General features: G+C 39.4%; 1 protein-coding gene across 2 annotated transcripts; it reads left to right on the forward strand.

Annotated features, from left to right (window-relative positions):
• Positions 1-1,160: 1,160 nt before the first annotated feature.
• LOC139963396 (mechanosensory protein 2-like) lies at positions 1,161-14,756 on the forward strand. 2 transcript variants are annotated; one of them, XM_071964113.1, is made up of 6 exons: positions 1,161-1,435; positions 3,627-3,730; positions 9,301-9,456; positions 10,096-10,355; positions 11,585-11,663; positions 12,402-14,756. In XM_071964113.1, exons 1-6 carry the CDS (start codon positions 1,381-1,383, stop codon positions 12,585-12,587), a joined length of 840 nt encoding a protein of 279 aa, XP_071820214.1. In that variant the 5' UTR covers positions 1,161-1,380; the 3' UTR covers positions 12,588-14,756. The 2 variants fall into 2 exon arrangements, with proteins under 2 accessions (XP_071820214.1, XP_071820216.1); XM_071964115.1 differs by lacking the exon at positions 3,627-3,730.
• Positions 14,757-15,088: the final 332 nt, after the last annotated feature.

Raw genomic sequence — 15,088 nt, forward strand, 5'->3', positions numbered from 1 at the left:
CCAAGCGAGGCCATTTAGCCTCATTAGAGGTTTTGTGCGTTTTGGCAAACAATTACACACACACACGTACTCTCTCTCTTTAGTTTTTGTGTCTTCAGTGTTTTTTTTTGGGGGGGGGTCTTCAGATTTTTCCTATGTCCCTCCTAATCTTTTTTGCTACTAAATTAAACTAAACTAAACTAAACTCTCTCTTTCTCCGTGAACTTTGGAAAATAACTTCCTCGTAGTTAGAACGTCAATAGAGGGAGTACTGTCTACGCATGGCATGTACTGTAGGTTACTTGAAGGAAGAAGTAACCGGAAGCCGTAAAAAACGTAAAGGATTCAATGGAAATTTTCTTGTCATACCTATCTTTATCTTATGACGGTTGACGTACGTCCTGCCAAAAACGCCTTTTCAAAATGTAAATAGAGCACTGGTTGTGATAACAGTTTAGGTCTAATGCATTTGCCATAGGTTTAACTTCCTTGTTATCACAAAAGTTTTGCACATGTTTGTTGAACTTCCTTGAATATACTACGGAATCGTTCAAAGAACTATTCCTAAGAGTTTTTTATCTAAGTTGTAAGCAGCCTAACACTAAATACCAGGCTTTTGCCTACACTGAGATAAGTAAGGACGTACACTAGCGTTTGGCAGTATCTAGAATATCCTCATGAATACGTTCAAATAAAACCCAGGTTATTATGAAACGATAATAATTAGATAAAGGCAATAATGTTGTCACATTTTAATAAAACTTGTAGTTAAATTAGTGCATTTAAGAAACTAAATCAAAGCTGTCAATGATATTTGTTGTTTAAGACTCTTCTTTTTAGAGCATCTTTTTACCAAAACACCCTGTCACTGCTCTTCAATACTAGGCAATGTCGTATTTTTGTTTAGTTTAGTAGGGAAGAAAATAATCAGGAAGGAAATCCAGTCTCCACCAAGGACCCTATGTAAAACAAATTAATACAGAGACCTCAAATCCTCACAAACCTTCTTCCTCATTCTTAAAACCATGGATCTTTTTCCTTTTTTTTTCTTTTTTTTTTTTCTTTTGAAGGACGCACTGAAGTTTTCTAAGCTTCCGTACTAAAGCTACTCTACAAGTTGCATGATATTTTTGTTGACGTAGTACAAAGGCGTTTTTATATTTTCAGATCTGACATACATATATGCTATGTGTGTATTATCGAGCTTAGTTACCTATTAGATTTCAATACGAACGCAGACGGTAGATAGAAAGTGCGTGATCGATCCAAGAGTATTTTACACTGTAAACATTTTCAGAAGCGCATTAACAAGCCATTGGCACTAATAAAGCTGTGCAAGATTTATGAAAACTGCGCTTTTCCTAATACTTTTTGTATTCATCGAAAATTACAAAGATCGCCATGTCGGCAGAAGACAACGGACCAGGCAACAGTTCCTCCTCGCCACAGGAAAATGGTGAGAAATAAAAGGATTTCCATGTACAGCAGCGTAACACCGAAAACTAGTACTAGAAATAGGCCTAGCCTAGGCCTAGTAGTACCTACCAACCTTTTTAAGTCTAACATTACATTAAGTCAAACGTTATAGGACCTTAGCCTAGGCGTAACCTTTTTCTCTCAGGGTTACCGTGAGACAAGTCGTAGCACTATTGGTTACATCTAAACGGTTGGATTCCGCATGATAATCTTATTCATAGCCATGCAACTCTGTTTTTACTCTGTTGGCTAGAGTTCCTAGTCAAGCCTACAACTACAAAGTACAATATGATTATGAATAGGCCTGGTAGAAATTAGAAGGTAGGCAGTTATGCCTAAGTAAGGCAAACTGCACAGTCCAGTGTTCAACTAGTATTTGCCTAGGTGTAGGTCAGTACTAACTTCTATAAGGTATCTATTACTGTACAGTTGGCTTCCTACCAGTTGTGACACACTTTTGGAAATCTAATTATTTTACCATGTGGCCTATAGTATGCTAGTAATGGAAAGTAGGCTAGGCTATAGCCCAACGTCTACTAGCTCTCTCAATTAATTAATGGTATGCTGTTGCTGAATAACTATTCTTTCAACTCTGGAATCAGCTCCTAATGAAATTAAACACTTCAGTTGGTGTACAATTCTTTATATGACACTAAATGACTGTCTAAATGCCAAATATTACAATTTAGTTATATGTAAACACCGTTTCTTACACATCCTGATGACTAATTCTCATGCATTTTGGTTTCCATACCAGCAAGGACTATAGCTTTGATAAACATTTTACTGTTTTCCTAGTGTCCTGTATACACGTGCATGTACGCAATATGTGTCTGTATATAAGTAATTATATGCATAAATGTGTCTGTAAATATACAAAGTAAGAACGCCCAAAAGGGACGTCAAGGAACGATATAAATTTGCACAACTAGGCTCAAATCATCATGAATCAGGAAATTGATTGTGTGAACTTATAATATCAGCTGGTGGAAGTGACAGTCCCTAAAAATTTCTGTGATTTTGCTTGGAATGAAACGATTTAGGAGGAGATATCACCTCTATATATTAAAAGCAAGGAAAGGGCACGATCTCCGGCCCCCTCCTCTCCTTTCCAGATGTGTGAAATCTTTCATTGTACAATCAGTCCAGCACAAGCTTGCCTCCTTCCATCAATTGACAGGTCATTATGTGACTCTTAACACACAGATTAGGATTCTGAGATTTGGATACTTCATTGATACTCAACCCATTAACTTTATTATACTAGTTTAATAAAGAGTCTGTATGCAATTTCCTATGTACCCTATAAAAAATACATTTATGACTGGTAACGATTTAGCACTGCACTTCCTTTATGACATTTCTGGTCCACCGCCAACTTTCTCAGGACTTCCTCCTGATCTACCGAACCCTAATATTCAGCAGGATGTAAAATGAGACGAGAGAAATTGTAACAGTATTGGGTGTTTGCTTGTAAGTTGTAACTATTCTTTAATTGGCGGAATAGTTGAATTGTAACCACCAAATTTGTATACTGTAAGATATGCTTTTCATAAAACAAAATTTTAAAAAGAAAACACATGCAGTAGTGGTGTTTTCCTGTTTAATTTGTCTTAATTACCTATTTCATTCTACATTTTCCCTCAGTACTGCCCCAAAATGGTATTGTACAATAGCCGGTCATTACACACAAGTTGCTTCGCCAAAGCCTCCCTGTAAATACTGTACAACGCCTCATCAAGTGCCGACTATATCTAATTTTTGCATTATTTTTCTAATATAATATAATAATATACCGTAGCTCTCGTATAGTATAATTTACAAAGTAATTACTATTTGAAAAGAAGTTAAACCTCTTGTGCAGAATGAAATTTAAGGTAACATGTGTAAACGATATGAAACTTTGACACTGGTATAATTCCATGATTATTCTTTGTCTGACCTTATTCTGTTCCGTAAATAGAATTATACATGGGATGTCTGCCTGAATGGCTCATATAGAAAGTGAATATAAGTGATGGTATCATAAAGTACTGTAGTACTTTAGTATTGTAAAATGAAGTAACGCCCAAATTTGAGAACTTTAATTTTTACTCGATACTGCCAGAGATAATACAAGAAGAAAAACATTCTGAACAGTATTAAATATTTTTTCTCAACGCTTTTCACAGAAGATGATGGCACAGCCAACAACATCTGTATTATGGCCCTCATGGCCATATCCTACATGGTAGTCTTCTGCACGTTTCCCTTATCTCTGTGCTTCATCATCAAGGTTTGTGGTTAAATTGTATTTGTACAATATCTTTTCTTCTTCTCTACCAGCTAAACATTGTCTTTCAAAGCCAATCATATTTTTTCTATGACTGGTTTACAGTATACGTTTGGTTGCACCTACTGTACATACTCATAATGCAGTATGGCCTTTTGAGCAGAGGTCTATTAGATTGAGTGGTATCTATCTCGTTTTGTGAGGATTACATGCTGCATGGCTTGGTTAGAGTGTTGTTAATCTACATTATAACCCAACGCAACATGCAGCTGGTGGTAGGATGACAGCTCGGGTCTTGGAGACGATGATATCTGTGGGACTCCATTTGGAAGTCTTTATTGCTTCTTAAAAATACAGTATACGATGCAACTGATACTGTATATGATATTTATCCTATATGAACAGGGCTGCAGTTATGCCACAGTTATGGATTTACTATATCACATTATAAAAGATGATAGTGTACGTTCTGAATTGCACAACAGCAAGAGAGGCAAATGGAATATTTTGGCCCGCTGTAACTTGCGCTTTTGCTGTTATGGGAAGCAAAATATTTGGTCGTTTCAACCAACCAAGGATGAGGCAAGCAGTGGCGTAGCTACGGGGGGGGGGGCCTGGGGGGCCGAGGCCCCCCCATGAAATCGGCTGGCCCCCCCACTGGCCCCCCCACTGGGAATGGGGTAAAAAAAACACTCATCAGTGCGATTCGCTTATATTTTTTGTTCAATAATTTGGGAAATAGAGTTACACAATTTTCTCGTCTGCATCTGGCAGAATAAGAATAATACAATATCTGTAGTAATCATGAGAATGGTCACACAGCATGGCATGGCAATGGTCGATGCGACGATTGCGACCATACACCACGAACCTTGTTGTGCTGCGTGATAGCGATATCTGCTGAAAATATGTTCAGTGCTTCCACCTAGCGCAACAATCTATCAAAAGATTGGCTCCGTTTGTTCTGAGCCGAGGTATCAGGTATTCATGGGTGGCGATCATTGGGGGGGGGGACGGGGGGGGGGGGGACATGTCCCCCCAATATTTCAGGTGGGGGATATAGTATCTAATATCCCCCCCAATATTTGGTGGCATAGTTTTTTTTAAGCATATGTTTTGTATTTTTTTATGATATCGCTAGTAATTTCAAAATAGAAAATGCTTAGATACAACTTACAAGGCCTGGGAAGTGCCATTTCCAGCGATCTGGGAGGCATTTTCGGCCAAAAATTTTCTTTTGCGCTTCGCGCCAACTCATGGTGGCGCTACGCTTAGAAAGTCTGGGTACAAGCTTTGCCCCTCCCTTGGCAAATTCCTCGCAAAGCGCCTGTCTAACCGTGTCACAATTTGTATCTATATATGACCGAAAGTGGTTTTTACTTTTTTTTCTCGAAATGAATAGCTAGACGGACCGCATCCGTAATGAAATTTGGTTTCCATCTTGCGTATGAGTGTAAGTACGTACAATCATACATAGGATCCACATCGATATGGGTTCACTGGGTTTCCATTTGGCCTGTTTCCTACAAGATTTCTAACCGCAGGTGCGTAGCCAAGAGGGGGGGGGTGAAGGGGTGGAGACCGCCCTCCCCCTCGAGCATATTTTTTTGGTATTTTCTATGATATCGAAGTTTTATAGTAGCCGTTATAAGAGGCTTTAATATTTGTACACCAATAATTTAACTGTGTCTGAAATTTCGAAAATTCCTTGACCAACATTCTTCATCATAGTATACTTCCCTCTATACTCGTACAATTTTGACCGGTCTGTTAGTGGTTGAGGGGGGTTTTCTATATTGGTTTTCCATAGATGAAATTTAGTGCAACATTATGGGTATGTTTTGAAGTGAATTTATTATTCAAATTCTGAACAAATAATGGGCTTAAAACCTTGAAAAGTGGGGCTGACGGGTATTGTGGGGCGTTACGTAGAATTACCTACAAATGCAATGAGGTCGAACATGATGTGTGACTGGTGACAATCTTGACAAAAGGTTATGAATGAAAAAAAAAACTAATAGGAAAAACTTGGTTCTCAGGCAAAAGTGTACATCTGGTTGGTCATTTTCAAGCCCGAGAAGTGCCATTTCCGGTCATCTGGGGGGCTATCAAAACCAGAAATTTTGTTGTACGCTGCGCGCCAACCAATGGTGGCGCTCCGCTTTGACAGTAATTCGCCTGCATCCAAGCAGATGTCCCCCCCCCCCTTAATATTTGAAACAGATCGCCGCCCATGCAGGTATTCATATATTGCCTCGAGTCAAATGAATATATGTCATTGAATATTCCACAAAACAACTTTTTTATGGCCACGAAACTGTCGAAACAGGATTTTCCACTACTGGTAGAGATATAAAATATTGGGAATTCTGAAATTCCTGCAAATGATGCCAACTTCCCTCAAGTTAAAAGTCAGGTTGAGTTGGCAAGGCCAGTCAGCATGAAAGAGAAAAAACTTTTTTTGCATTTCTGTCACCAAAGTTGCACATCTTTTTTGGTTGCTATTTTGCCTCACAGGTGCCATCTCCTGCGATCTGGGGGTGCTGAAAATCTCAAATTTTCTCTGTACGCTCCGCGCCAACCATGGTGGCGCTCCGCTTAGATAGTAACCTCCGGCCCCCCCACTAGAAAGAACAGCCCTCCCATGGCCCCCCCACTCAAAAAATCCTAGCTACGCCACTGGAGGCAAGGATTGCAAATGGACATCACAGTATCTCTGTTAGTGGTACTGTATGCATCTATCAAGGTGACAGCATGTTATTGCCAGAAGTCAAGATTTCTACTATACTCATCAGCAGTCATGTGATACATTGCTTCAATTGACTGCGTGATGAACCCACGCATTGTTAATTCAAAGCCTCCGTATGTACACAGCTTGTCAATTACCACCTCTCTTAGTGAAACCTCATGACCATGACCGTATCGACGACTGGGGAACTGCATGATATTTAAAACTGGCATTGTAATATGGATTTGGAGATATATGTGCTGTACCATTGTTTGCTTCCCCTTTTTCTTTAATATAAGAACTACCAAAGTATAAAACCAAACACCACACATTCCACTGTATACACTTACAGAGCTGATTGTGGCTTCCTAGCCTGATACTTATGATACACCGAACTTGTTAGTTCCAATTTGCACTGGATATTGAAATAGCTACAGATGAGCAAAGCTTTAAGAATGTCTTTGTTTGTTTGTACTTTAAAGTTTCCTCTTGTTACTTTTTCTGACCCAGATTGTGGGTTTTGTCATCAAAGTCTTATAAATACTGTATAACCCATTCTCTGTATTTCTATTGTACGTGTATACTATACAGCTCTTTAGGTTTTGCATGGTTTCCAAAATGGCATACCATTTCGACTGAATGAATAATTCCACCTATTTACTTCGCTCCTTGCTTACCTGTCTTCCCACAACCTTAGCACTCTCGTTCTATGAACTGGTAACCTATTAAAACTGTGCGCCCTCTATGACTATTGGATTCTGCTATAACTATTGGGGTCTGCATCATCAGCATCTAATTGGTTTCAGTTTCCATGTAAGGGTTTTGGGGTTGAGATCCGAGAGGATCCATTTGATTGAAAGATTTTCTTGCCCCTGCTTCTACGTCTGTATCTTGGATGTTTTTCCTTCAGATGTATTTGTGTGTAACGTCGGCCCACGTTGAGTCCTTAGAGATGGAAAATGGAAATGTAAGAATCTACAAAGCAAATAAAGTGAATCATAGTGTACTGTTCATTGTAAGTCGGCTGATCTTCCGTGCACTAAGCCCCAGATCGCAGAATCTCAGTAGGCTGACCCTCAGTCGGCAGAACTTCGGTAGGCTGACACTCAGTCGGAAGAATAAGCAAAATAAGCAAACGATAAATGGCTCTTTTCGTCTACGTACAGCTCAGGAATATTTGTTGCACACTATCTGCTTCTCCTCCACTTCGTAAACCCGACCGTCCGGATACACTGCTCTTCTTAAGGTGTTCTTTAGATTCAACCCCGGCGCCAGTGGATAGGAGGAGCTGTGCCTGTGAGTCTGCCTCCCTATGGTTTTTCCTCACTGTCGGCCCTTTCGATTTCACGCTCTGCAGACACATATCTGAACGGCGAACCAAGGTATACAAGCTGTACGTGGAGGGTTGGCTATCTTGTTGATCTTTGAAGCCTGGGAGGACTGGGATTGATGATTTCGGTTGGCAGGTCTTTGACTTGGCCTTTATCCGTCTTGTTAGTGGGCTCCCCGTCACTTTTGAAATGCCTTCCAACTTCTCTCGTTCAACGACCTCGTCACCCTTCTATGAATAGGATTTCCTTTACCTCCCATCATTGGATTTACGTACTGTGTCTCTTGGCTGATGATTGGTCGGTTTGCTGTCTCCGCTATTCTTCCGCTCGTCTCCAATACTCCTTCCTTCACATATCTGCACATGTTTCAGAGAATCTTCCTTCCCTTGAGACCGGAACTCGTGGCAGCAATTACATTCAAAAATCTTCCGCTCATGCTCCGACTCGGCATGGATTTAACAGCACAATAAAAACAATTGGTAAACATGAAGAGGGCAGTAAGCACATCGATTTCGGTCTCACACACACACACAAAACCCACCACGATTATACCTCAATTCACTTCCCTTTATTAACACGTTAACAATGCGGTTTCTCATTATCTAAATGAAGCCGTATCTCTGTGGTTCCCTGCGCTTTCTTCTTGGACGTCCGGAATTTCGTAACTGTTCACGGCTCTCTCCATTCCTTCCTTCGACGCCCTTTTTTCGGGGACTTTCTTTTCACCTCTTGTAATCATCGTTCCTCACATACTCGCGGGTACCTGTTTCTTCATTCCTTGTAATGGGGATTGAATCAACCTTTTTCGCACCGAAGTCATCTTACTGCGGTGTTCTGTAGGATGCAAGGAATGGCTTAACCCATGCTGGTTCGTCCTCCACATATTTACGCAGTCGATTGCGGTGCACTAGCTTTGGCATCTTATGTGGACCCATAGTCACCCTGAATAACACATTGTTTATCCTTTTAAGGACAATGTCTTGGCCTTGCCTAGTCGGTGGAACTTCGAGGTTGACCCTTTTTTAACAGCAGGTGTGTATAACAAAATTAGATCTCCCTTGTTGTAAGTCTGATCGGACGCTTTGCGGTCAACTCTTGATGACTGCCTGTCCGCCGCAAGCCTTAGTCGCTCTCGAACTTGTTTATGCGTCCCTCGAATCTTCTCCTCCAGCTGTTCGATATAAGCAGGATAAGCCTAAAAAATGTCATGCGAATGAAAAACTGTATAAAACAACCTCAAAATACATGTCCCTGTTTCCGAGCTGTTTTTGTAAAGATTCAAAGCTTTGAATTATGTCATTAAATTTCCGAGGCTTGAAAGCTTGTAAACATACCGTAATTGTTGGATCACTTCCTTTCAGCAAGAATGTAAAAGGTATGGTATTATAAGGTGTAGTCTCAATTTTGTCTCGAAGCCAAGTTCTATATTGAGCAATGAAAACTTGATTTATAAGCCCAGGTTATAAAACATTAAAAACAAAATCTATTTGTTTTATCATCTTGCAAATGTATAGGTTGTGCAGGAATACGAGAGAGCTGTCATTTTCAGGATGGGGCGCCTGCTCCCTGGACCAGCCAAAGGACCGGGTGTTTTCTTCATACTACCCTGCATTGACACCTTCCGGACAGTGGACCTTAGGACGGTGTCATTTGATGTGCCACCTCAGGAGGTATGATTGTACAACATGTGAAACTATTATTTTTAAATTCACACCACAGCAACTAAATGTACCTGGATTTCTAGTTAGACTCACAAGATGAACTACTTACTTGTTATAGATATTGTGTCGCTGGTAAATAACTGCAAAAATCTGCCCTTGATTTTGTGGTCAAACCTTTTAGATAAATGCCATGCCGTTCCCCAGTGAAGGCCATCGGTTGATATAACGTTGGATCAAGTCTATATCTCAGCTCCATGTATTGCGTACATGATTTAAATAACTCCCAATTCGTTGATGAAGTATTAGTTTGCTTGTAAACACGATATCTCAAGAAGGAAAGCTTGGGAGGACCTCATATATAGTGTGTTAAGAACCACATTGAGTACAAGAAGCTTATTGTTTTTGTTTGAAGTCAAAGATCATTTGGGGTCACCAGGGGTCAAATTGTGCAAACCTTTTAAACACGATATCTCAAGATGGGAAGTATGGGCAGACTCTATATTTAGTGTGTAGAATTACCACATTACGTAAAAGAAGCCTATTGTTTTTGGTGGAGGTCAAAGGTCATTTTGCGTCACCTGCTGATATTACATCATCGACACCACAATGCATTTTTGCATTCTGGTTTTTATTTCTTATCCTGTATAGATTTTGTCCAAGGATAGTGTAACCATCGCTGTGGATGCCGTTGTGTATTCCAGGGTCTCTAATCCCACCATTTCCATCACCAACGTGGAGAATTACAAACGCAGCACGGAGTTACTCGCTCAGACTACTCTGCGAAACATCCTTGGTACCAAATCCCTGGGAGAGATCCTGTCAGATCGGGAACAAATCAGCCACAGCATTCAGTCCATCCTGGATGAAGCCACCGACCCCTGGGGCGTCAGAGTGGAACGAGTCGAAGTGTAAGTTTCCCCACTCAGTTTTTTTGTGTGGAAAGTTTGGGTCAAATATTCTGCTCTCCTCGTTACCACGAGTTACCGATATGCCAGTTGAAACAAGTTGTGTTATACCTTACACTTTTCATTACTTCTGAGCATTTGACTGGGTGAAATATTAGAGCTATGAGTATGACTGAAGTGTAACAGGAATTTCTAGATTATTATTTTTCTTTCTTTGCTGGATCTAAGCTAGTTGACGTTTCTTGCAGAGAGGTCATTTACACAAGTTACTCCCGTCCCAGCTTCGAATATGACAGTCTGATAGATACTACTGTCTGGTTGGCTTTGAAGCTTTCCCCCAATGGTTGTATATGTCTATATAGATCCTCTTGGTCTGCATAAAGTTAGTATCCAATTATGTGTGAATATGTTTGGTACGGTGAAAATTAACTTTGCGTTGCTAGTTCCAGGGAGTTTATGACATATATGCATGGATCGGTCACAAGGTTTGTGGAATTGCTTGAAATATTTACTGTTTTTGTTTATAGTACCCAACTATTCATTGAAGGAGAAATATCAATAATGAAAGACACACACACACAATAAGAGGGGGGGGGGGGTAATTACCTGCAGCCTAGAGCTAATGAATTGTGATATTTTGCAAACATTCCAAATATGACACATTTCAAGAGTAAACTAAGTATATCGTTAATAATTAACATGACAGAGTTTGCGGATTTCCTGTTGCCCTGCTGACTTTGCAGAATAACTCAACCAAGTCCCTTTTACTGAATAAGAGCAATTTGCATGAGCTCAAACTTTCTTAATGAAACATATAAGAAGGGTGTTTGTTATGGGCTTTTAAACAGTAGTGGTTAGCTTTGAAAAAAAGTAGAAAAAATATTTGAAACTTAAAAAAATTAATAGGTAGATAAAGGTGTTTACTAAAATCAGCCCCAGAGTCATCCTCAGAATTTGGAGACCGATTCTTCTGTTAAATGTGGAAATCCATCAATCAAGAACTGTTTTACAGGCAACGAAAATTGTTCCCATCATTTCCATTGCTGGGACTACCAGTCCGTGTACCCCCCGTAGGAGGTCATAGAACGGTGCACCCAGTGTACGTCCATTTTGTAATGCTGATTATAAAGAAGGACCTATTGAAATGTTTCAGATGGCCAGAATAATTTAAAACGGTGGAAAAGAGTATACTTAGCGTCTTTCTTATTTTCTTCCAATTTTTCGACAAACAGGAAGGATGTCAGGTTGCCAGTTCAATTGCAGCGTGCTATGGCTGCTGAGGCAGAAGCTAGCCGTGAAGCCCGTGCGAAGGTAAGTGTTCATCACATGAAGTTAAACGTTAGTAATTTCATTGGACTCCCACATGCCTACCTTTGCGAAAGCCGATACGTCCTGTGGAAAAAGTGAACCGGAAGCAAGCAAGTGTGATGTAAAAGACACACAACTACAATTTGTTTTCCCCATTTTTTCCCCCTTAGAAGGAGATCCCTCAGGATATGAAACCACTCTGTAACCAGTCTAGCTTCACCATAGAGCGTGAAAACCACTCATGTCAAGTGGTATTGTATAAGCTTTACAAACCCCTGTAGGGAAATATGGAACTGTAACCAGTCTAAATTTACCATAGAGTGTTAACCACTCATGTCAATTGGTATTGTATAAGCTTTACAAACTCCTGTAGTGAAATATGGAACTCTAACCAGTCTAAATTCACCATATAGAGTGTGAAACCACTCATGTCAAGTGGTATTGTATAAGCTTTACAAACCCCTGTAGTGAAATATGGAACTGTAACCAGTCTAACTTTATTATAGAGTGTTAACCACTCATGTCAATTGGTATTGTATAAGTTTTACAAACCCATGTAGTGAAGTATGGAACTGTTACCAGTCTCACTTCACCATATAGAGTGTGAAAACCACTCATGTTAAGTGGTATTGTATAAGCTTTACAAACGCTGTGAGTGAAATATGGAACTGTAACCAGTCTAACTTCACCATAGCGTGTTAACAATTTCAAAAAGCAATTTCGTTTGCTTCTAATCATTAGGTCATTGCCGCCGAAGGTGAACAGAACGCTTCGAGAGCCTTGAAGGAAGCAGCTGACGTGATCGCCCAGTCTCCATCAGCCCTGCAGCTTCGTTACCTGCAAACTCTGAACACCATTTCGGCTGAGAAGAACTCCACAATCATCTTTCCACTGCCGATTGAGATGATGGCCATGTGGACCAAGTAGTGTTTAGTGTTAACGCAACTTCTACTAACATATAGTAAGGTGATGGGTTGGGGGGGGGGGAGTAGAATGAGGGATAATTAGATCATTTTCATGGACAAATATGTTAGCCTCAGACTGTATTTTACAATCGCTGCTGGGTGAGGTTGCAGAAGAACATGAAGACAATATGATTGGAACATTGGGAACCTTTTTTTCTTTCTTCTTAAGATTGTCTTCCATAACTTGAACACAAATATATCAGCTACTTTGTGAAAATACAGCTTTCAGAATCCAGAATTTCAACTGTCTGTAAGTAACCTGGAAAAAGTTTATGATATATTTTCGATTGCCTTCCAACATTTGCTTGGTCTTGAAACAAGTGGACCTTGATGGATTTAACTTACCATTGTCAAACAATTTCTATGAAAGAGAACATGTTTTATCCCTTTTGGAAATGAGTGAATGATAACTAAAAAACATTGAAATTATCACAAAGTTTGTGAAAAGTTTCATTTGGTTTTAAATTCTTACATTGCACAATGTCGTTAGCCAATAAAATTTGGCCAACGTAAATGTCTCCATGGTCAATTATTTTGTCCAATGGTTTTAATCCAATGCCCAGATTTTCCGACTGAGTTAAAGCGTCGCAGTTGAGAGTAACCAAGCTTTTCAAAATGACAGTTGAGGGATCATCAGCTGAACATTTTATAAATGATAGGTTTTATGTTTCTCCATAAACCCTTTGCTTTGCCTCAAATGCATGAATTTCCACTCGAATATAGCCTACAAATGTTTCCACAGTTCTAATTTATACCTGACCTTTCTCAACAAATGCATTGTTCTGTATCTTAAAAAGAGGGAAACTGGTATCTGGTGCATGTTTCATTTAGATATTTTATTTACGTAAAACCACGTCATGAAACCTCTTAAAAAGCTCAATGTACCTCCAGTTCTATTTACAAAATTCATTCTGGAAATGCCTTATAATCAACTAATTTGTATTTCCTGTGTATCTTTTCTTGTTAAATTGTAATCTACATTTAGAGTGAGTCATCAAATGGGGAGGGATATGGTGGGGGGGGGGAGGGGAAGATGGTCAGGACAGAATTTAAGTCACTTTATTTGTCAAGTTGTGATGGTTTTAGCTTCATATGAAAAAAAGTTGGCCATTTTGTATTTGACAGGTTCTTTGTTAATAATATTTTTACTTTTTGGATGTAAACTTGGAGGGTTGAACCCGAGTGAAATGAAAATGGTGCACCTGTCATTTCGAATGATGGGTGTCGTCTATTAGGAGGGTGCTTAAATGTAAGAGGTAATCAACTGAACGTACTCACATATTGAAAATCAAAGAATGTGTTCAATGGATCCATTAATAGCCTTGGAGTGGTTCTTAAACTTTAAAAAGAAAAATACCATGTTCTTGATTTTTTTTTAATTACAAAGTGACTAAATCAAAATTACAAAAAAAGGAGAAACATTGAGAAATCAAAGGTGTCTTTATTTTGCTCTCTTGTGGCTCTCTTTTGTGCTCTCTTTGTGCTCTCTCTTGTGTGCTCTCTTTTGTGGCCATTAAAAGAAGTGTTGGGTTGTAAAACAGAAATAGGATTACAGAATAAGACCTGAAAAGAGCTTCACAAAATTGACTTTATAAAACAAAACTTAATCGTTATTTCTCCAAGCACACCATTCCTTATAACATGGTAGTATAAAGTTTCTTGAAAATTGATCCAATGAAGTTCGGTATCTTCTTTCCAAATCGTCATGGTCACGTACACACGTCCAGTCCGTCTGCACTTTAGGGGTGGAAAGGGGAGGGTAGGGGGGCATTTGGAGGAGTTGTTGGGGGGGGCAGGTTAGTTGACCATCATTATTGGACCTGCTTCTACACTATTACAACACCTTCTTGTCAGTTATATAAAGTAGCACCGGTCTTGCCATCTTTCTGGGTTATCAGATTTTGTTTTGATATTCTATTCTGACATCCATTCCTTGCTGTTGAACGCCTCACATGTTACCCACGACCTGAACCTGTTAAGATCTCTTCTGATGTATTTCCCTTTCTTTTCCTGCTTTATTTCATGAAAGATTAGATGTCATCAAATAACAAAATGCTTCTTCAGCGTTTGGTAGTTCATCTCTTTGCACTTTTTGTCTTTGTTTCAGTCTTTTTTTTTAATACATGCTTGATGGTAAGAGCCCTCCTTCTATAAAGTTTGGATCGAGTGCTCGACTGTTATTTGAAATGCAAAACACCTCGTTAAATATTCTTCCCTGGAAAAGGTCAATATTACATGACAAGTTTGCCCTATTATCAGAATGGGTTGACAAGGGAAGTCTTGAACAAAAAATATGTATGGTGTAGGTCTTGTTTTTTAACATGACTCTGTGCTTTACATGATTAGAAAAAGTGTGGGGGAATTTTCAGTTATTAGACCAGTTACGTTAAGGACTCAACATTTCTAAGCAAAAAAAAGCTGGACGGAATGTTCTCACAATTGTGGTGGTTGAGTGAAGGCTTA

The sequence above is a fragment of the Apostichopus japonicus genome, chromosome 22, assembly GCF_037975245.1.
Source record: "Apostichopus japonicus isolate 1M-3 chromosome 22, ASM3797524v1, whole genome shotgun sequence".
NCBI lineage: Eukaryota > Metazoa > Echinodermata > Holothuroidea > Aspidochirotida > Stichopodidae > Apostichopus > Apostichopus japonicus.